The following is a 23,175-nucleotide window of genomic DNA, read 5'->3' as shown; positions in this document are numbered from 1 at the left end:
TATATAGGCAGTTCTTACATTGTCAACATAGTTTCATAAATAGATGATGTGGTAAAAAAAAAAAGATAAAAAAAACAGATTTTTTAAATCACTCAATACACAACCCATGATGCTTATGCTATTTTAAATAAATAAATAAATTAATTAATAAATAAATAAAACTACTTATTGCTATATTTTTCAAGACATCCTTAATAATCCTTAAAGTCACAATTACATCTGTAATTTAACTTTACTGATCGTTATAGGTACAGAATACAATTGCGGGCTATGTACAGTACAATATTTTACATTACGGTCTATTTTATCTACAGTGGAACCTCGGATTACGAGTAACGCGGTTTACGAGTGTTCTGCAAGACGAGCAAAGATTTTTAATAAAATTTAACTTGAAAAATTAGCATCTTCTTGGTTTACGAGCACCGAGTATCATGTTTCACGCATGCGCTTCTTGTTTAGACACTGAGCGTCACGTGATCACAACTGAGCCAACGTTTTTTCTCTCTCTTGCGCTGCGGGTTTATTTTTGTTATATTTTTGTTGATGTTTTGCTAATAGTCAAAAATTTGCATAACAAAACGATCAATGGCGCATAGTATCTGGAACAAATATTCGCCCATACAGATCAGTATTTCTTTGGTCATTTAAACATACATAACGTTCCCCCATCAAAGATCTGATGGGGCAAAATTACTTATCGCAACTGTGAATAGATGCGGCAACAGAGACAGAATAAATCCCCATAAACATTCACACTTGAAAACAATACTAAAACAACTAAACAGCTCCAGAGGGTTAGCCCATGTTATCGCAGGACAGGAATCACCTACAGCATACTACTGTATTTTTCACTGCTTATATTTTTTGCTCTAGTTTCATTTGGTTTTACGAGATTTCATATGTTATTTGTGTGTGCGTGTACTGTATGTGTGTGTGCAAGAGAGAGTGAGAGAGAGAGCGCGTGTGCCTGGCTTACTACTACTAATAAAAAATATTTCAATGTAACCCATGGGTTTCAATCACAAAATCAGCCAACGCTGTAAACAGATGACTCAACAAATTATATACTCTGAAACGTTAATTTGAACATTTAAAAAAAAAAATATATATATATATATATATATATATATATATACATAATCAACTATTATGTTAAAGTCAGTCCGTGGCTGTTCAGGATCAAGTTTACAGGGCCTTCTCAGTCTTTTTTTTAATTTTACTTCTGACTCGAAACCAATATTATTAAAGATGCACTGTTTTATTGGACATGGTTGTTTTGTATTGTTCAAGTTCATGTTAAAGTAGGCTTTATTGACACTTCAACCATGTACAGTTAGTACACAGTGTAACAAAACAATGTCATCTCCAGGTCAAGACCTTGTGATATCCATGGACAACAACCAAATCACTCCTTCAGCCACCGCCCGCAATCTTGGGGTAACCGTGGACAATCATTTGTCATTTTCCCCACACATCGCTAACCTTCCTCGCTCTTGTCGATTTCTTCTTTACAATATCAGAAGAATTCGCCCATTTCTTTCTTCACAGGCTACTCAGGTGCTTGTTCAGTCCCTTGTTATTTCAAGACTGGACTACTGCAACTCACTCCTGGCAGGCCTGCCTCTGTCCACGATTCGTCCTCTGCAACTGATCCAGAATGCAGCAGCACGTCTCGTTTTTAACCTCCCCAAGTTCTCCCACACCACCCCACTCCTCCGCTCCCTGCACTGGCTTCCTGTAGCTGCCCGCATCAAATTCAAAACACTGATGCTTGCCTACAAAGCTAAAAATGGCCCAGCACCCACTTACCTCTCTGCGCTAATTACACCACACACTGCACCACGTTCCCTCCGATCCTCCAGCACTGCTCGCCTCATTCCACTATCTCTCAGGGATCGAGGGCGGCATTCATCCCGTCTCTTTTCTGTTCTGGCACCAAGGTGGTGGAATGAACTTCCTCTAGATGTCCGTACATCAGAGACTTTGACTATCTTTAAACGACGACTCAAGACTCATCTGTTTCTCCAGTACTTGGACTAACCTACCCCCCCCCCCCCCCCCCGAAAAAAAGAAAAAAAAAAAAACTCTTCTTAGTTGTGTTGGACTAATGGCACTTAGTTATTAACCTAGTTAACCCAGTGTAAGTATGTATCCAATTATGTAAACATTATAGCACTTTTTGTAAGTCGCTCTGGATAAGAGCGTCTGCCAAATGCCTAAATGTAAATGTAAATGTAAATGTTCCTCCAGGGCCAAGGTGATACATGCAACATAAATTTACAACATAAATTAACAGAAAACCTAACTACCTTAATACGAGTTACAGTAGCTGGCTAGCGGAGACAAAACAGATTGACCAGACAACATAAATTAACATAATGAATTAACAACATAAATTAACAAAAACTAACTAGCTAACCCAGAAATGAAGACTATCTACGTTTTTTTTTGACAGACAACAGACAACATAAAGTGCACATGCAAATATGCAAACAAGAGCAACAAAGTGACAGTGCGCAACCACTACATAACATAACATAATACTCTGTGGTGTTGAGGTGATGAGTTGAAGGGTAGTGAAGAACCAGTAAATGTTTCTTATTGTAGCAGCAAGAATTAAGAAGGTAGTGCAAAGGTAATCCAGTAAAGAATATTATGCAAAAAAGCATTTACAGGTTGGTGTGTACGATAGTTTGGTAGTATAGATCAGTGTGTTTGCGCTTGTGTTGATTAGTCAGTCCAGTCTCAAAGTTTTGAGGTAGTTGTGAGCTGAGTGATAATGTTGTGTGTGTGTGTGTGTGTGTGTGTGTGTGTGTGTGTTTATCAGTCCAGTTCCTTTTTGTTGAGAAGATGGATGGCTTGTGGAAAAAAGAGGTTGCACAGTCCAAATGTATGTGCCCGAATGCTTCGTTACTTTTTTCCAGATGGCAGGAGTGTGAAGTGTGTGTGAGAGGGGTGTGTCCGAACAGCCACAATGCTGGTTGCTTTGCAGATGCAGCGTGTGGTGTAGATGTCTTCAATAGAGGGGAGAGAGACCCCGATGATCTTCTCTGCTGTCCTCACTATCCGCTGTAGGGTCTTGCGGCCCGATATGGCACAGTTCCCAAACCAGACAGTGATGCAGCCGCTCAGGATGCTCTCGATAGTTCCTCTATAGAAGGTGGTCAGGATCGGTGGTGGAAGCTGGGCCTTCCTCAGTTTTCTCAGAAAGAAGAGACGCTGTTGGGATTTCTTGTGCACAGAGCTGGTGTTGAGGGACCTGCTAAGGTCCTTCTCCAGGTGGACACCCAGGAATTTGGTGCTTATGACGATCTCCACAGAGGAGCCGTTGATGCTCAGCAGAGAATGGTTGCTTCATGTCCTCCTAAAGTCAACAAACATCTACTTTGTCTTGTCAACATTCAGGTTGTTTTCTTTACACCAGTCCGTTAGCCTTTGCACTTCCTCTCTGTACGCTGACTCGTCATTCTTGCTAATGAGACCCACCACGGTCGTGTCATCAGCGAACTTAATGATGTGATATGAACTGTGTGTCACTACACAGTCGTGAGACAGCAGTGTGAACAGTAGGGGCCCCAATGCTCAGTGTGGGGGTGCTGGAGGTGCCGTTCCCGATCTGTACTGACTGAGGCCTTCTGGTCAGAAAGTCCAGAATCCAGTTGCAGAGGGAGGAGTTCAGACCCAACAAGCTCAGGTTTCCGATCAGTTGCTGGGGGATAATAGTGTTGAATACTGAGCTGAAATCTATGTACAGCATTCGAACGTATGTGTCCTTATTGTCCAAGTGGGTGAGTGCAAGAAGGAGTCTAGTGGAGATGGCGTCATCTGTTGAGCGGTTAGGATGGTACGCAAATTGCAGTAGGTCCAGTGAGAGGGGCAGCAGGGTCTTGATGTGTCTCATGATGAGCCGCTCAAAGCACTTCATGATGGTGAGTGTAAGTGCATGGGGATGGTAGTCATTGAGACAGGACACAGAAGACTTCTTGGGCACGAGGACGATGGTGGTGGCCTTGAAGCATGTGGGAAGGACGGCGCTGCTCAGAGAGATATTAAAAATGTCGGTAAGAACATCTGCCAGTGAATGTGAATTTTCTGGGCGTGTGCGTGCTTTTCCTTCTCTGATGGCCCGAGAAAGTTTGGCTCTTGCTCTTCTAAGGGCCACCTTGTCTCCCGCTTTAAAGGCAGAGTCTCTGGTCCTCAGAAGTGCCAGCACTTCCGCAGTAATTCACAGTTTCTGGTTGGGTCGTGAGATGATGCTCTTGGAGACATTGATGTCATCGGTGCACTTGTTGACGTAGCTGGTCACTGATGATGTGTACTTCTCCAAGTCATTAGGGTCGCCCTAAGTTGCAGCCTCCCTATGTTTCATATATAGTCCAGTCAGTGTTCTCGAAACAATCCTGAAGAGCAAAGATGCCTCCCGCTGGCCAGTTTTTCACCTGCTTCAGAACCGGTTTTGAACGCCTGACGAGTGGTCTGTATGCTGGAATTAGCATGACAGAGATGTAGTCTGAGTAGCCGAGGTGGGGACGGGGCTTTACCCAATATGCGCCGGGTATGATTGTGTAAACAAGATCCAGCGTGTTTTCCCCTCTCGTTGCAAAGTCCACATATTGATGGAATATAGGAAGCACTGACTTGAGATTTGCATGGTTGAAATCTCCAGCAACAATAAACAGTCCATCCAGGTGTGTATTTTGCAGTTCACTGATCTTTGTATACAGTTCCCATAGCGCTTCCTTCAAATTAGCGCTAAGTGGAATGTATACTCCGATAATAAAAACAGTGGTGGATTCCCATAGTAAATAAAAATGTCTGCATCTAACAGTCACAAACTCCACCAGCGATGAGCAAAGTCTGTCTTGCACCAGAGTTCTTGCACCATTTTTTTTCACTAATCACTTCACTTTTGCACTAATGTTATTATGGTGTAAATTATTAATGTATTGATGTGTGTCACTTGAGGACAAAATACACCATGTGTCTATTTAGTATTTCTTTTAAACAGCTGTGTTCAGAGGTTTAATCAGCTATTTACAAGACAACGTTGATGCACTAACGGTTAAAGTGCCACAGGTGTGTGTGTGTGTGTGCGCGCGCGCTACGGCATTCGTCAAGTTTGCCTTTAACACAAACACATTTGCGCGCTGGCAAGTCGAAAGAACAGTCAGTAGTGGGAGAAGTCAGTACATTCTCCATTAAGATTTCCTTAAATTACCTTAACTTTCTCACATTCCACTCCTAAGTTTGTCTTTTAATAAAGTTTTTAAAACCCAAAGCATTAATTAACCTAAGAAAAAATAAATATGGGTCACTTCAGCACAAAATAGCACAGAGGCATTTATAAAGATTTGAACAGACTGAATTTAAGAATGTACCCCTAGAAACCTAAAACACAATTACACACAACGAAGAGCAAAGCGGAGATGCGCATTCACACCTCTGACCCGTCTTATGTCTTGTAAATTAGGTATCCTCATTCATCTTCCAATCGCCACCAGTGCACATACTCCTAATTTGTACTCTACACTGTAACTATGTTTGTTAGGGCATTTGGTTATACATAGTACTTTAATGTATGGAACACTTACTTCCTGGTTTGTTTTATTTTAAATATTGTGTATTACCTTATTCAACAAAATAAACAATTGAAGGAGCTGAAGAGACATGTCTCTATTACATCATGACTTTGAGTATATTCGAACCATAGACAGTGGTTATTTTGCTGAACATTACAAAACAGCCATGTCCAATAAAGCAGTGCATCTTTAATAAGCCATATTGGTTTTGAGTCAGAAGTCAAATTAACGAGAGACTGACAAGCCCCGTAAACTTGAACCTGAACAGCCATGGGTTGACTAACAATAATTGGTGATTGTTTTCATATTTATGTTTTTTGAATATATTTTTTTAATGTTTCAGAGTATATACTTTGTTGTGTCATCTGTTTGAAGTGTTGGCTGATTTTGTGATTAAGACTCATGGGTTACAATTAAGTTATTTTTATTAGTAGTATTGAGGCAGGCTTTAGTAACCTTGGACAAATCACAATATAAGCCCTCTCTCACGCATGCGCTCTTTCTATCTCACGATCTCTAACAAAATTGCGTAAAACCAGGGAAAACAATATAAGCAGTGAAAAATACAGTAATATACTGTAGGTGATCACTGTCCTGCGATAAGAGGTTGTAACCCTCTGGAACTTTTTAGTTCTTTTAGTATTGTTTTCAAGTGTGAATGTTTATGGGGATTTAATCTGTCTCTGTTGACGCATCTATTTACAGTTGTGATAAGTGATTAATGCCACCTCAGATCTTTGATTGGGGAACGTTATGCTGGTTAAATGTCTAAAGAAATACTGATCCATAAGTTCCAGATATTATGCACCATTAATTGATTTGTTATGCCAATTTTTTATGCCAATTTTTTAATATTAGCAAAAAGAAGATCAGTGAAAACATTATCAAAAATATAATGTAAACAAACTCACTTGCATTTTAAGCTTTACTTTGCAGCAAAATATTATGTAAAGTGTATTAAACGGAAATAGATAAAATACACCGTAATGTAAAATAGTGTGGTGTAGGCGGGGCTTCGGCTGGCGACCATCATGGCTTGTGGGAGGGGTTGCTGTGTGTTTACCTTGTTGGGGAAGTGTGTTAGTGGGTTAGTGGCTTCGGCCATGTTTGTGCGTGACCTGTTCATGCTTAGGCTGAATTGGTGGTTATTGCGTGAATGTGCTTCCCGTGCTGTATATGTGACTGTGTGAAGTAATAAAGTACCCCCAGCCATTTGCATTGGGCAGCAAGCAAGCTCACTTGCTCCCCAAGATCCATCCGGCAGTACAACACTACAATAGCCCACATTTGTATTCTGTACCTACAGTGATCGGTATAGATAAATTACAAATGGTACTATGTCTTTAAGGATTATTAAGAATGTTTTGAAAAATATTGCAATAAGTAGTTTTATTAATTTAAAATAGCATATACATCATGGATTGTGTATTGAGTGATTAAAAAATAAATTTTATTAATTTTTTTTTTTTTCCACATCATCTATTTATAAAACTATGTTGACAATGTAAGAACTGCCTATATATTGAACATAGTGTATAAGGCTGCCTGGACACTGCAGTTAACTGAAGCAGTCCACTCCACTTGGCGGGATTTTACAGCATTGTAACCATCTTTTTAGAAAGCGCATGGGGGCGTTTATGGGGCAGGGCATCGTTAACTGTGTCATCGTGGGGGATCACTTTTCGTGCACTGATCGTGCATGGACTTGTCATGGTTCTGCCATAGACCTACCATGGTCTAGGCGGCTGTTTGAGATGGCTCCTACTGTAGCTGCTCCATTACTATCTTTTCCAGAATCTTAGAGATAAAGGGGAGGTTTGATATTGGCCTGTAATTGGACAGCTGACAGGGGTCAAGGTCAGGTTTCTTAATTAGCAGTTTAATAACTGCTAATTTAAAAGATTTGAGAGCATACATAATGTTGAGTGGAGGATTAATTATTTTAAACAGGGATTCTGTTATTTCTGGTACGAAAATCTGTTTCATCTGTTTAAGAAAATGTGTTGGTTTAGGATCTAATATACAGGTTGATGAATTTGCAGAAGAGATGAGTGAAATTAGTTCATTCTCTTTAAGGGGAGTAAAGTATTCTAGGTTCCGATCTGACATGGCTCCATTAATTACATTGTTCGGTTTCGAAGCCTCAATTTTATGCCTAATATTTACAATTTCATTATTAGTCAAGGTCATTTACTATGTCCTCACTATTGCACAATGTTGTTGTGGAGATTTCTGCAGTGTTCTTATTTCTGGTTTATTTGTTTACAGTATTAAATAAAAATCTAGGATTATTTTTGTTATTTTTTTATAAGAGTGGAGAGATACGTTGATCTAGCTCACTAAGAACTTTTCTATTGTTCAGGATGCTCTCCTTCCATGCTATTTTAAAAACTAACAACTTAGTTTGACGCCATTTACGTTCTAATTTCCGAGCAATCTTTTTTAAACTGCGCGTGTGATCGTTATACCAGGGAGCGAGGTTCTTATCTCTAATATTTTTTTTTTAACTGGAGCTACATTATCCAAGGTATAACGGAACCTTGACTCTAAATATTCAGTCGCCTGATCAAGTTCTGTGGGGTCCGGCGGTAATCCAATTAAAGTTGGTAACTCTTTTAGTTGTTGATATGAATGTACGTTTAGTACGGTAGCGCGGCGCTGTGCGTACATTATTACTATGACATACTTTCATTGAGACAATATAGGAAATAGTCAATAAATTTTTCTCACTTAATCCGAAGAATATCATTAAATCTAAAGTGTGACCTGCATTATGCCCCAAAACATGTAAAAGCTGCTCTGACTTATGCCACTGGCTGAGCGGTGGATGTAAATCTGAAGAGCACGTACTGGACACAGTAAGTCTCTCCTGCTCCGAAGCTGTAAAAGGCGGAGGACAGAAGGCTTCAAAAACAATAGGATGCATGTTGAGAATGGAACTTTCGGAAGATAGTTCAGTGAGGATGCAAAATGGCCCTGACTAGCCCAGGGGCAAAGTCTAGGCAGGATGGGAAGACTGACAGATCTCCAATCCTCTCAGAGAGGTAATAGCCCTTAGAAAAACCATCTTAAAAGTCAGAAACCTGAGGCGCTGACTCTAGTGGTTCAAAAAAAAAGGGTGTCAATTGGCTCTTTGAGCACGATAGATAAAACCCACAAAAGGGACCGTGTCACAGTAACCCCACCAATCAGGACGTGGCAGGCTGAAATAGCAGTTACGTACGTCCTGAGGTTACTAGGGCACAAGCCCGAGGACAACTTTTCCTGAAGAGACTCCAGCACTGAAACATTTCGGCAGTGGACTGGGTCTACCTGCTTCATTATGCACCAACTTTCAAATACATTCCATTTGAGGGCATAAGCTCTTCTAGGGGAGGGAGCCCTAGCACTTAGAATAGTCTTAATTACGCTGGCTGAAAGACCAGCTTGACTTAGTTGGTCCCGTTCAGGGACTGAACGTGAAGGTTCCAAAACTCGGGCCGGGGATGAAATATCGTCCCCTGCGCCTAAGACAGAAGATCCCACCTTATTGAAATCACCCATGGTGAGCCGTTGAAGAGGGATACTAGATCCGAAAACCACACTCTGGTCGGCCAACAGGGCGCTATCAATAAGAGGCGCAAACACTGTTGATCAACCCTCGGCGAGACTCCCGGGAGCAGAGCTATCAGGAAAAGCGCATAAAGGCGTAACCAGGGCCACGGCGTCCAGACCCGGGGTAGCTGGAAGAGTCAGAGAGTAGTAAAGGGGACATTTGCTGATCTTGCAAGGCAAAGAGGTCCACCTCTTCTACCTGAAATCTTTCCCAGATTGACTGACTATTTTAGGGTGGGGTTTCCATTCCCCGTGTGTCAGAGATTGACTGGACAGAACAACTGCTCCCACATTCATATGCCCTGGAATGTAAATCGCCCTGAGAGACAGGAACCTGGTGCGCTAGCTATTTAGCGGCGCGAGCACAGTCCGCCCTGGCGATTAATATATAAGACTGCCATAGTGTTGTCCACCCGCACTAGGACATGGTAGCCTCTCAACTGCTGGAGGAAGTGCTTTAGGGCTAGAAATAGAGCCATCATTTCGAGGCAATTGATGTGCTGCGCGAGAAGATGGCCTCCCCTAAGAGCTAAGATCTATGAAAGTGATGGTCACTTTCTGGTCTAGCTTGAATTCCTTGAGGGTGTTGGAAATGGATTCGACACGAGCGGGAGACAGCTGTGCCCGCTTACGGTCGAATCCCATGTGACACCCAATATGTTGTCCTCTAAACAGGAAAAAGCATGCTTTTCGTGGCGTTGGGTCTCAATCCTAAGAAACAAAGATGAGCTACAGTAGGATGACATGCTGATGTCAAAGCACTAGCTACTGAGACTGGGCCAGTCAGTCGTCTATGTAATTAAAATACGGATGCCCTGGAGTCGTAAGCGCCAGAACTACATCCATGCATTTCATATATGTGCGGGTGAGAGAGCTAGACCAAATGGAAGGACCCGATACTGGTAAGCTTCGCCCCCGAAAGCGACCTTAAGAACCTCCTGTGTTGTGGCAATATTTCTATATGAAGTAAGCGTCTTTCAATCGATTGTCCCAAATCAATCGCTTGGTAGGATTTGAGAGCAATCACTTTGACAGTCAACATTTTAAAGCTGTATTTATTTATTTTAGATAGCGGAACAGCCCGTGAAAATCTAAAAATTGGACATAGCTCCCTGTTCCTCTTGGGAACCAAGAAATACCGACTGTAGTAGCCTGACTCACTGTCTGGTAGGGGAACATGTTTCATGGCCCCATTCCCCAGCAACTTCTGTCAGCAGATGGGCACTTTCCGGTTTCACGGAAGTGGAGACCACGCCGTTGAAACACGGAGGGTGATGTGAGAACTGCATCCTGTAGTTTTTCTCTACAGTGCTTAGTACCCAAGGAGATATGCTTGGCAGTAGTTTTCACGCTGCCAGTTTCTCTGAAAGGGGCAAAAGTCTCGGCGGCTTGGTTTAACGGCGGCTTTCATTCTCGAAAGGAATTCTGCGTGCCTCTCCCCATTGGGGGGCCACCCCCATGGTCCTGGGCACATGAACCTCAGGGCTTCTTTGTGAAGAAGACAATATGCCAGTCTGAGCTCTTTTAAGGCGGATTGCGAAGCGCGGTGCAACGCACCCCAATCTTAACGAGGGGGTGCCCGGCTCAAAAACACTCTCCTTGTGTGTTTCACGCCTTGCAAGCGTCAGACCCGGTCGAGACTGGGTGGCCGACAGTCCCGACTCTTGAGCACAGCGGGGAAGAAATTTCTCCGAAGGCTTGTTTATATAACTTTGCCTCATGAACCTAGTGGCGAACAAGTTAACGACATCGCCAAACAGGCCGGAAGGCGAAATAGGGGCATCAAGGAGGAATGCGAGATCCCGCTGAGATTCAGCCATAAGTCTGTGGCCCGGCGTAATTCCAGAACGCCCTATCTTAAAGAGCCCCGCCAGTACTCAAGTCTCTCAGCAGGTCAGCCTGGTAGAATCTGCAAAACCGTCATGGTGTGCAATGGAGCACCAACCAGACCTGCTGCCTGAAAAGCTTTTCCCTCCAGGGAGGATAAAAGTCTACACAGCTTGAAAGGAAGTATTAGCTTTTCAGGGAGGATGATGTCCCAGGAGAGAGATAGCCTGGAAGCGTCTCTTCTATCTGGGTGTCATCATATAACCTGCGCTTCCACCTCAACTATATTTAAACAAATAAATAAAGTAGATGACAGGAAAACACATGATAAATACAGCTTACTCCATGAAAGGGTTAACTCATATGGAGATTGCTAAGAAAAAGGGAGAGAGCATTGTTGAGGCTCCGCCCCCCGGCCACCCGACAGAACCTGCCGTCTATTGGTTTTTTTTGTTGTTTTTTTAAGTGCTTAGAGGCTATTTCCATCTCCGCGGAGCAAGAAAGAATGTTTATCCTCGCCCGTTCACAAGAAGCGCAGCGCGCGCTTGCGAGCGGACAGAGGGATTTCCCGATCCAACAAGGAAGTGAGAGATAGGAGTTTTAAATCCGTCTCTCACAGCTCTGCTGGATACACGCGTTTTAAGCCCCAGAAATGCGGCGCGGCGCAGCCCGGTGCTTCTCAAGGAATGCGGGGTGCGCGCGAGCACTTCATTCGAAGCAGTTAAGTGTAGAGATCGCCCTCCGATATGTATTTATCAGACACAGAGGGACATCTCAATTAAACTCTGCCATATTGGTAAGTTAAACACTTTCTTATTTTGCTGGTTTCAACACACACGCATACACAACAAGGTCAGTGAAGACAAAAGATCTGAGGAATGTTTCCGGTTCACTCCTATTTATAACCTGCAGGTGCGTCTCATCAGATGACGTCACCCGACCGAGGTTATATAAGCCAAAATTTGGCGTGTTTGATACACACATGCTTCACAACCGGCAACATGACAAGATGTTTCCCATTCACGCAGCATCGAGTGTAGCCTTTGAAAGGGAACTTTAAATAAATTAAATTTGTGTCTGTGTTTTTGTACGATAGTCAAATTATCATTGTAAATAACTGCGACGCCTCCTCTTCTACCAGTAAGCCAAGGCTGGTGTATGTAGTTGTATCCAGGAGGACTAGCTTCATTTGAAGCTACATACTCGTCTTGTTTAATTCAGGTTTCTGTTAAACAAAGAAATGTCAAACTCCTGATCCATAATAATTTTATTAACAATAACTGCTTTAAGATGCGAGAGATCTAATATTTAACAGTCCTAGCTCCAGATGTGCCGGCTGCGCATTTAGTGTGCTCTGAGTTCGTGGTCTGTATGTTAATTAAATTATTGAAACAGACTTTCTAAGTCTTTCTAAATTTGTGTTTAGCTCGGGGAGCAGACACAGTCTCAATATAGTGAACCCTGAGTAACGACTCTATGCAGCTAGGCCTCTTCTGAGACTATAAGCTATACTACAAACAATGAGAGCAGCACCTTCCTGAGTGGGATGGACACCGTCCCGCCCTAACACGCCAGCTTTGCCCTTAAAGGTTTTCCAATTATCTATAAAACCCACAATATTTTTGGAGCACCACCTGGACATCCTGTCGTTTAGAGACCATACATTTTATTTGTATAGGTTTATAGGTTCATAGCTTTCATGGATGTTGTACTTTAAATTTAAAGATGCATATAATATATGAACATTTAGAATCTTGATTTGAAAAGCACCAATCCAAAGTATGTTAAAAACATACATACAAATTTATTTAATTAATAGAAAAAATAATCTGGCATCACTTAAGGCTAGACAGTATAAATTTGTATTACAACACTGACCAAACCAAACATCCTGTGTACAGTGTGACTGTAATTACACTAATGATGCACTTGAACACATTTAAAACTCTCTAATTAATCTCTTATGAGATACTGTATGTTTTTCTCAGGCACTTCATACAAGCCCCTAATAAGACTGTATATGGAGGATCAGGGGGAAGTGGAGAACCAAAATGTGGTAATGGAGGGAACTTCAGTGAGGCTCTCCTGCTCTGCTCCAGTGCCTCCATGTTTCCTAAAACCTTCCACTGTTACAAGGAACTTCCTGCCTGAGGAGAGAAGACAGGAGCAGAACCACAACAACAGCTTCAACTCCTCGCAGCTGAACTTCAACGCTACTCACCTGGATCATGAATACAATTTCATCTGCACTGCCAATTACTGGCTCCAGAACAAAACTATATCAGTACAGAGCTCTCTTACACTCCATGTTCTGTGTAAGTTCTGATTAATGCATTCACATTCAATGCAATTTAATGTTACATGAAGTCTCCTAAATCCTGATCTTCCTCTTTCAGATGGTCCTAGAAACACATCCGTATTAGCATCTCCATCTGCTTCAGTGGTTTTCGGCAGTTCAGTGTCTCTGAGTTGCAGCAGTGATGCAAACCCAGCAGTGGTGAACTACACCTGGTACAGAGAGAGCGAAGAGCAGATAGGAACCGGAGACCATCTCACCATCAACACCACTGATTCTACACACAGTGGTTTATACTACTGTAGAGCTCAAAACCAGCATGGAGATCACAATTCATCTGTCTACCTGGATGTGCAGTGTGAGTACTTGTATTGAAATAAACAATGTTTGTGAAAATAGTTGGGAGAATAAACAATAATTTGTATGGCTTGAAAGAGAAGATAAAGCAATTATTTGTTTTTAAAAGGTGTGTGGGGGACATTATAGCATGAGCCTGGCTTCTTTTATGGAGCACATATCTTTTCTATCATGGACAGCATTGATTTTTTTTCCCTCAATGTCTACTACAGTAACTTTTCTGTGGGTTCGGACTGGCTGTAGTTTGGTCCACAAAGATATACATGAGCCTTAGGCACTCATAATGCTGTCTCAAATTTACTGGTATATGATTTATTATCATTTTTAATTAATTCACCAGGTGATGCTTTTGTTTTGGTTCATTTGTGGACAGAATATAAAATATGCATACAGGATGCAGGCTGCTTTTTCTTAAAAATTTCCAAAGTTATGGAATAGTCTTCCAATTAATGTTCAAGACTCAGACAGTCTTGTGTTTAAGTCTAGCATTAGCCAAGCATTTTTGTAAATAGAAATCTATTTACCGTAGGTAAAGGATCAGATCTAGTGGATTCATGGATGTAGAGTATTAAGGTGACCTGGTATGTTTAAATACTTTCTTTGCCACTCAGGCTTGTTGACGGTAACAACTTTTTAGTTATGCTGTCATAGCTAGTTCTGCTGGAGTCCCTGCTTGCACTCTGCACTAAATATACATTCACCTTATACATTGTGTGACTGTGACCATACCCAACTGTTATCTCTTTCTCTCACTCTCTCTCTCTCTCCCTCTCTCTCTCGCACATTTCATACAAACCTAAATAATTCTTTTGATTGTTTAAAGCTGCTTTGCGACAATGTCAATTGTTAAAAGCGCTATACAAATTAAATTGAAAGTTATGTTGTAAAATTCACACACTCTTCCAACACTAATAAAACCATTTAGCAAAATAATAAAAAAATAACTTTAATAATATGAAGTTAGCCATATTCTTTCAGGAGCAAAGAGAGGGACAAGACCATATTGAGAAATGTCTAAAAAAATGAAAACATTAATAAACTTCAGAAGTTATTAAAATATATTTGACAAAAAGTCCTGAAAATGATAAAATTTTAAAGTACAGCACTATGCCTACATAATAAATTAATTTAATGATTTAGATTAAGTTAAAGAAATGAGAACAAATGTTTTCAAATCCTGATCTTCCTCCTTTAGATGGTCCTAGAAACACATCAGCAGCAGCATCTCCACCTGCTTTACTGGTTTTCGGCAGTTCAGTGTCTCTGAGTTGCAGCAGTGATGCAAACCCAGCAGTGCTGAACTACACCTGGTACAGAGAGAACGGAGAGCAGATAGGAACCGGAAACCATCTCACCATTAACACCACTAATTCTACACACAGTGGTTTATACTACTGTAGGGCTCAAAACCAGCATGGAGATCACAATTCATCTGTCTACCTGGATGTACAGTGTGAGTACTTGTCTTGAGATAAAAAATGTTTGTGAAAATAGTTGGGAGAATAAACAATAATTTGTATGACTTTAAAGAGAAGATAAAGCAATTATTTGTTTTTAAAACAAATAATACATAGTTGTATGGGCTTTAATCTAGATGACAAATGGTTATGGTGCTTGAATTGGGGAATAACCAGGAAGAAGAGTCAGCTGCCAAGACTATGGCTAACCCAACCACAACATAGAGCCATTCAGTTTCTCACTTTATGTGCTGAACATAACACAGTTTTAAATTCCAACCAGTAAAATACTGCTGAAATATAAAAGAATGATATTCTATTTTAAATAAACTTGTTCATCTGACTTTTTCCAGCTATCTCAAGTCCAGATCTCTGAAACGACATTTCAATCTATTGGTTCATGTCTTCATTCCTCTGTTGCAATTTATTAGGATTTTAAAGCGACATTAATCATAGTATTGTAGTGCTTTACTGCCAAAAAGGATGTTGGAGACACAAGTGAGCTTAATTGCTGCCCAATACAATAACTGGGAGTACTTTATTTAACACACAGAATGTATAGCATGAGCAGCACATTCACACAAGAACCATATCTAAGTTAGCCTTGACATAAACTGGAGCATATTCAACAAGTCACACTCCACACACAAACATAGCCGAAGCCCCCAGCCCAAACAACCTTCCCCAACAGGGTGAACACATTGCAAACCCCCCGCCATGCATTATGGTCGTCAGCTGCCGCCCCGCCTACGCCACACTGCCGCCACCAAGCTGTGACCATCTCCGGTCACCATGACTCTTTCAGTCTCCTCGCACGCTGCCTCCTTACGGTCACCCGCGCCAAACCGGAAGTGGAGCGACTCCCGTAGCTTTGCCCAGTCCTTCTGCTTATCGGCCCGGAGATCTTCCAGCACCCGGAACGCGTCGCCCTCCAGCAAGAGTGCTACTTTGATGGCGGTTTCCGACCAGCCCGCGAAGTCGGCGGCTAGCTCCACTTGGGCGAAGAATGCATAGAGTTCGACGGCGCCATTGTAGGAAGGAAGGCGCAGCTGCAGGTCACTTCGGCGGCTGATGGCGCACGGAGCTGTAGCTTGCTCCGGCACTTGCGCAGCGTCAACGTTGCGCTCCGCCCCAAGAGCCAGTTCTGGATTCCTCATCTTTCCGCTCCGCTTTGGTCGCCGTAGTTTGCTCACGCTAGCCCCGTCAGGAAGATGCTCTTTCTTCTTTCTTAACTGCTCTGCTCCTCGGCAGCCTGCTTGGATCTTTTTTAGGTCCTCGATAGTGCGCTCCAACTCCTAAATCTCCATCCCACTTCTGACACCAATGTAGCATTTTACCGCCAGAAAGGATGTTGAAGAGACGAGTGAGCTTAATTGCTGCCCAATGCAATGGCTGGAAGTACTTTATTTAACACACAGCATGTATAGCATGAGCAGCACATTCATACGAGAACCATATCCAATTTAGCCTTGGCATAAACCGGAGCACATTCAACAAGTCACACACACTCCACACACAAACATGGCTGAAGCCCCCAGCCCAAACAACCTTCCCCAACAGGGTAAACACATTGCAAACCCCCCGCAATGCATGATGATTGTCAGCTGCCGCCCCGCCTACGCCACAATATTCTTATTCACAGACTAAAAAATGTAGTGGTAGTAAAATGTATATTAGATCCTGTACCGACACATTTTCTTAAACAGATAGTACCAGCAATAACAGAACCCCTTTTGAGAATAATTAATTCTTCACTCAGCATTGGTTATGTTCCAAAATCTTTTAAATTAGCAGTTATCAAACCAATAATTAAGAAACCTGACCTCGACCCCTGTCAGCTGTCCAGTTACAGGCCAATATCAAACCTCCCCTTTATCTCTAAGATTCTGGAAAAGATAGTAGCGGAGCAGCTATGCTCATATCTACATAGAAATGGCATACATGAACTGTATCAGTCAGGATTTAGGCCTCATCACAGTACAGAGACAGCACTCGTTAAAATAGTAAATGACCTCCTATTGGCCTCTGATCAGGGTTGTGTAACTATGCTTGTGTTACTCGACCTCAGTGCAGCTTTTGACACCATTGATTCACGCTATTCTATTCTCATTTTCTAATTCACAGATTAGAAAATGAAGTAGGAATTAAGGGTACAGCCCTCTCCTGGCTCAGATCCTATCTGACTCATCGTTATCAGTATGTAGACTTAAATGGTGAATATTCTCCATGTTCTCTGGCGTTCCGCAGGGTTCAGTTTTAGGTCCACTGCTTTTTTCCCTTTACATGCTTCCTCTGGGCAACATAATCTGTAAGCATGGTGTTAGTTTTTTATTGTTATGCTGACGATACACAGTTATATGTCTCAGCAAAACCTGATAAGAAAAAACAGCTTACTAAAATTGAGCAATGTGTGCAGGACATAAGAAATTGGATGCTAATTAACTTCCTTCTGCTAAATCCGGATAAGACAGAAGTTCTAGTAATAGGACCGCATACAGCTAGGAGTAAAATTTTAGATCACACCGTAACTTTAGATGGCCTTTCTGTTCCATCAAATGCAACAGTGAAAGATGTTGGTGTGATTATTGATTCCAGCCTTTCATTTGAAGCTCATGTAGATAATATTACCAGGATAGCATTCTTTCACCTCAGAAATATTGCCAGGATAAGAAATTTATTGTCGCTAAACGATGCAGAAAAACTAGTTCATGCTTTTATCACCTCTAGTTTGGACTATTGTAATGCCTTACTGTCTGGTTGTTCAGCTAGATGCATAAATAAGCTTCAGCTAGTCCAGAATGCAGCAGCGAGAGTCCTTACTAGAACCAGAAGATATGAGCACATCACCCCTATCTTATCTTCACTGCATTGGCTCCCTGTGAAATTTCGCATTGATTTTAAAATACTACTCTTGACATATAAAGCATTAAATGGTCTCGCGCCACAGTACCTGAGCGAACTGCTAGTGTCTTTCGATCTGCCACGCCTACTTCGATCAAAGAATGCAGGCTGCTTGTCAGTACCGCGTATTATGAAAAATACAGCTGGGGGCAGAGCTTTTTCTTACAAAGCCCCAAAATTATGGAATAGTCTTCCAAATAGTATTCGGGACTCAGACACAGTCTCAGTGTTTAAGTCCAGGCTAAAAACCTATTTATTTAGCCAAGCATTTTTATAAATAGATTTGTCATAGGTAAAGGAGCAGATCTGGGGGACTCATGGACGTAGAGTATTATGGTGAACTGGTATGTTTGGATGCTGTCTTCCTCACTCTCATTGATCACTCAGGTTTGCTGACGGTGAGGTGATTGTTTGCTTTACATCTCAGTTCCCCCTCATGTTTGTGTTTCCTTCTGGCTCTCCCTTTTAGTTATGATGTCATAGTTAGTCCTGCTGGAGTCTCTGCTTGCACTCTACAGTTAATATACATTCACATTATACATTGTGTGACTGTGACCATACCTAACTGCCATTTCTCCTCTTCTTCTCTTTCCCCCCTCTTTCTCTTTCCTCTCTCCTCCTGTCTCCCCCTTTCACTCTTTCTCTCTCTCTGTCGAGCTACACATGTCGTTCCTGAGCTGCCAGTGATCGAGACTCCCTCTGCCCTCCGGACCTGTCTAACCCATCCTGGTACCCCGCTTCTGGCTGAAGATCTCGTCACATGGATGCCCCATGTGTCTCTCTGGGATGCATCTGGTGTCTGGGAATGATTCTCTCTACCTAGAAAATGGTTCTGGCCTTGACTGGTGTTGGCAACTGTTTCTCTGGGGACTTGACAGTTTGATAGTTTAGGACTGGAACTTCTTACAAGTCTACCTGGGTCTTCAATAACTACCTGGACTCCATATTAACATCAATTAACATCAGCTATTATAGCTGAACTGCCTCAAACCCTACACACTGTATAAATGCAGATCATTTACTGCTTTCTGTTTCACCCAAATGAGGATGGGTTCCCTGTTGAGTCTGGTTCCTCTCAAGGTTTCTTCCTATTACCATCTCAGGGAGTTTTTCCTTGCCACTGTCGCCCTCGGCTTGCTCACCAGGGACAAACTGACCATTTTGATTCATACAAATTCACATTTCATACAAACTTAAATAATTCTTTTGACTGTGTAAAGCTGCTTTGCGGCAATGAAAATTGCTAAAAGCGCTATACAAATAAAATTGAATTGAATAGTAGGAATTATGGGAAACGCCTTCTGCTGGCTCAGATTCTATTTGACTGATCATTATCAGTTTGTAGATTTAAATGGTGACTGTTCTACATGTTCTCAAGTAAAGTTTGGTGTTCCACAGGGTTCCGTTTTAGGCCCACTGCTTTTTTTCTCTTTACATGCTTCCTGTGGGGAACATAGTTAGTAAGCATGGTATTTGTTTTCATTCTTATGCTGATGACACACAGTTATAACCAGATGAGAAAAAAACCAACTTACCAAAATTGAGCAATGTGTGCAGGACATAAGAGACTGGATGTTAATTAACTTCCTTCTGCTTAATCCTGATAAGACAAAGTTCTAGTCATTGGACCACAAGCAGCCAGAAGCAAGCTTTGTGATCACACTGTAACTTTAAATGGCCTTTCTGTTCCATCAAGTGCAACAGTGAATGACCTCTGTGTGATTATAGATCCCAGCCTTTCATTTGAAGCACATGTAGATAATATTACCAGGATAACGTTCTTTCACCTCATAAATATTGCCAAAATAAGAAATATATTGTCACTAAATGATGCAGAAAAACTAGTTCATGCTTTTATTTTCTCTAGGTTGGACTATTGTAATGCCTTACTGTCTGGTTGTTCAACTAGGTGCATGAACAAGCTTCAGTTAGTTCAGAATGCAGCAGTGAGAGTCCTCACTGGAATCAAACGATACGAGCATCCCTATCTTATCCATACTGCATTGGCTTCCTGTGAATTTCGCACCATTTTTAAAATACTGCTTTTAATGTATAAGACATTAAATGGTCTTGCACCGCAGTATCTAAGTGAACTGCTAGTGTCTTACAATCTTTAGATACTGTCTTCCCCACTCTCATTGATCACTCAGGTTTGTTGATGGTAAAGAGATTGGTCGCTTTATATCTCATGGAGCCCTCATGTCTGTGTTTCCTTCTGGCACAGGTGTGCCATATCAAGATGCTGATTAGACAGCATGATTATTGCACAGGTGTGCCTTAGACTGGCCACCTGTAAAAGGCCACTTTGAAAGGTTCAGTTGAATCACACAGCACAATGCCACAGATGTTGCAAATTTTGAGGGAGCGTGTAATTGGCATGCTGACAGCAGGAATGTCCACCAGAGCTGTTGCTTGTGAATTGAATGTTCATTTCTCTATCATAAGCCGTCTGCACAGGTGTTTCAGAGGACTTGGCAGTACATCCAACCAGCCTTACAACCGCAAACGACGTGTAACCACACCAGCCCAGGTCCTCCACATTCAGCATGTTCACCTCCATGATCGTCTGAGACCAGCCACTCGGACAGCTGCTGAAACAATCGGAGTGCATAACCAAAGGATTTCTGCACAAACTGTCAGAAACAGTCTTAGGGAAGCTTATCTGCATGCTCGTCGTCCTCATTGGGGTCTCGACTTGACTCCAGTTCTTCAGATTTGTGAACAATATTTGAAAGATATGGTTATTTTGTTTATGTAGAAAACGTTTCAGATCTTTGAGTTCATCTCATTAAAAATGGGAGCAAAAACAAAAGTGTTGCATTTATATTTTTGTTCAGTATACATTCACCTTATACCTTGTGTGACTGTGACCATACCCAACTGTTACCTCACCTACTTTTCTGCTCTTCTCTCCTCTCTCTCTTTCACACACATTTCATACAAACTTAAATAATTCTTTTGATTGTTTAAAGTTCAATTCAATTCAATTCAATTTTATTTCTATAGCGCTTTTAGCAATTTTTCATTGCCGCAAAGCAGCTTTACACAGTCAAAAGAATTATTTAAGTTTGTATGAAATGTGAATTTGTATGAATCAAAATGGTCAGTTTGTCCCTGGTGAGCAAGCCAAGGGCGACAGTGGCAAGGAAAAACTCCCTGAGATGGTAATAGGAAGAAACCTTGAGAGGAACCAGACTCAACAGGGAACCCATCCTCATTTGGGTGAAACAGAAAGATGCTTTGCGACAATGTCAATTGTTAAAAGCGCTATACAAATTAAATTGAAAGTTATGAACTTAAATTCACACACTCTTCCAACACTAATAAAAACCATTTAGCAAAATAATGAAAAAGTAATTTTAATAATATGCAGTTAGCCATATTCTTTCAGAAGCAAAGAGAGGGACATGAACATATTGAGTAATGTCTAAAAAGTTCAGAAGTTATTAAAATATATTTTACAAAAAGTCCTGAAAATGATAGAATTTTAAAGTACAGTACTATGCCTACATAATGAATTGATTTAATGATTTAGATTCACTTAAAGAAATGAGAACAAATGTTTTACTGTGCCAGGCTGCAAAGTGCCTAAAGATTAAATTTAAAAATTGGTTGTCTATGTTACAACCTCGGCAGCAACCTCATTTCCCCACTCATCTGTTCCAGCCACTCAGCATTCGGCATCACCAGCATCACAATCACCAGCCTGATCATCAGTTATCATTTGCACCTGTTTCTCACTCTTTCAGACCTTAAGATGGATGCTTTTTATGCTTGATTGATTCTTTGGTCACAAGGACTCGAAAAAAGGAAGCAAAATTTTAAGAAGCCTGCAAAATTATTCCTCAGGACTATATTAAAAATTCAAGAATGCCTGGCTCTTTGAAAGCAACATATGAAGAAACTAGAGGCAGGATTAAGACATTTTGACAGTACTGTACATTAAAATTTCTCCAGCATCACACCTCTGTTTCAAAGCCTTCTGTTCTTCCTCCTTCAGATGGTCCTAGAAACACATCAGCAGCAGCATCTCCATCTGCTTCACTGGTTTTGGGCAGTTCAGTGTCTCTGAGTTGCAGCAGTGATGGAAACCCAGCAATGCTGAACTACACCTGGTACAGAGAGAATGGAGAGCAGATAGGAACCGGAAACCATCTCACCATCAACACCACTGATTCTACACACAGTGGTTTATACTACTGTAGAGCTCAAAACCAGCTCGGAGATCACAACTCATCTGTCTACCTGGATGTACAGTGTGAGTATAGTGCTGTGCTGTGTGGGGCGGGATGTTGGTTTGTCAAATAGTTTATATTAATATGGGATCAGTCATAAAAAGAAAGTCAAGAATGTTTTGCTGTAGTTCTAAAATCTCCCCCCAAAAAATCACTAAATGTTTAATTAATTACAAAACAAAAATTAGGAAACATTTTGTGAATGGGTTAAAAAATTACCCAAATGTCAAATTATGTTAAAACTGTTTAACCTTTAAATTTCTATTTCAAAGTCTCTTGTTCTAACTCCTTCAGATGGTCCTAGAAACACATCAGTATCAGTATCTCCATCTGCTTCAGTGGTTTTGGGAAGTTCAGTGTCTCTGAGTTGCAGCAGTGATGCAAACCCAGCAGTGCTGAACTACACCTGGTACAGAGAGAACGGAGAGCAGATAGGAACCGGAAACCATCTCACCATCAACACCACTGATTCCACACACAGTTGTTTATACTACTGTAGAGCTCAAAACCAGCATGGAGATCACAATTCATCTGTTTACCTGGATGTTCAGTGTGAGTACTTGTCTTAAAAATAAAAAATGTTTGTAAAATTAGTTGGAGAATAAACAATAAGTTGTATGTCTTGAAAGAGAAGATAAAGCAATTATTTGTTTTTAAAAGATGTGTTGGTTTATTTGTGTACAGAATATGTAGATCAAAATTATATGAAGGACGAATCTCTGTTTCTCAGTTCATTACTGACTTGACTTTGGCCCAACCAATTTTAGGAATGTTAATCTTAATATAGTTGTATGGGCTTTGATCTAGATGACAAATGGTTATGGTGTTTGAATTGGAGAATAACCAGGAAGATATATTAGCTGCCTAGACTATGGCTAACCCAATCACAACATAGAGCCATTCAGTTTCCTTCAATTCAGTGCAGTTCA

At 41.3% G+C, this 23,175-nt stretch overlaps 1 protein-coding gene across 1 annotated transcript in view; it reads left to right on the top strand.

Annotated features, from left to right (window-relative positions):
- The window catches only part of LOC128534659 (myelin-associated glycoprotein-like), a 62,574-nt gene that overhangs the window by 13,642 nt on the left and 25,757 nt on the right, over positions 1 to 23,175 (top strand). Inside the window, exons 4-6 of the mRNA XM_053509108.1 lie at positions 12,989 to 13,315; positions 22,012 to 22,269; positions 22,541 to 22,798. Of these exons, the coding sequence (XP_053365083.1) occupies positions 12,989 to 13,315; positions 22,012 to 22,269; positions 22,541 to 22,798 (843 nt within the window). The remainder of the gene's footprint in view (positions 1 to 12,988; positions 13,316 to 22,011; positions 22,270 to 22,540; positions 22,799 to 23,175) is intronic.

Source organism: Clarias gariepinus, chromosome 12 (assembly GCF_024256425.1).
Source record: "Clarias gariepinus isolate MV-2021 ecotype Netherlands chromosome 12, CGAR_prim_01v2, whole genome shotgun sequence".
Lineage (NCBI taxonomy): Eukaryota > Metazoa > Chordata > Actinopteri > Siluriformes > Clariidae > Clarias > Clarias gariepinus.
Note: the sequence above shows the minus strand (reverse complement) of the source record. Positions and strands in the feature narration are given on the sequence as shown.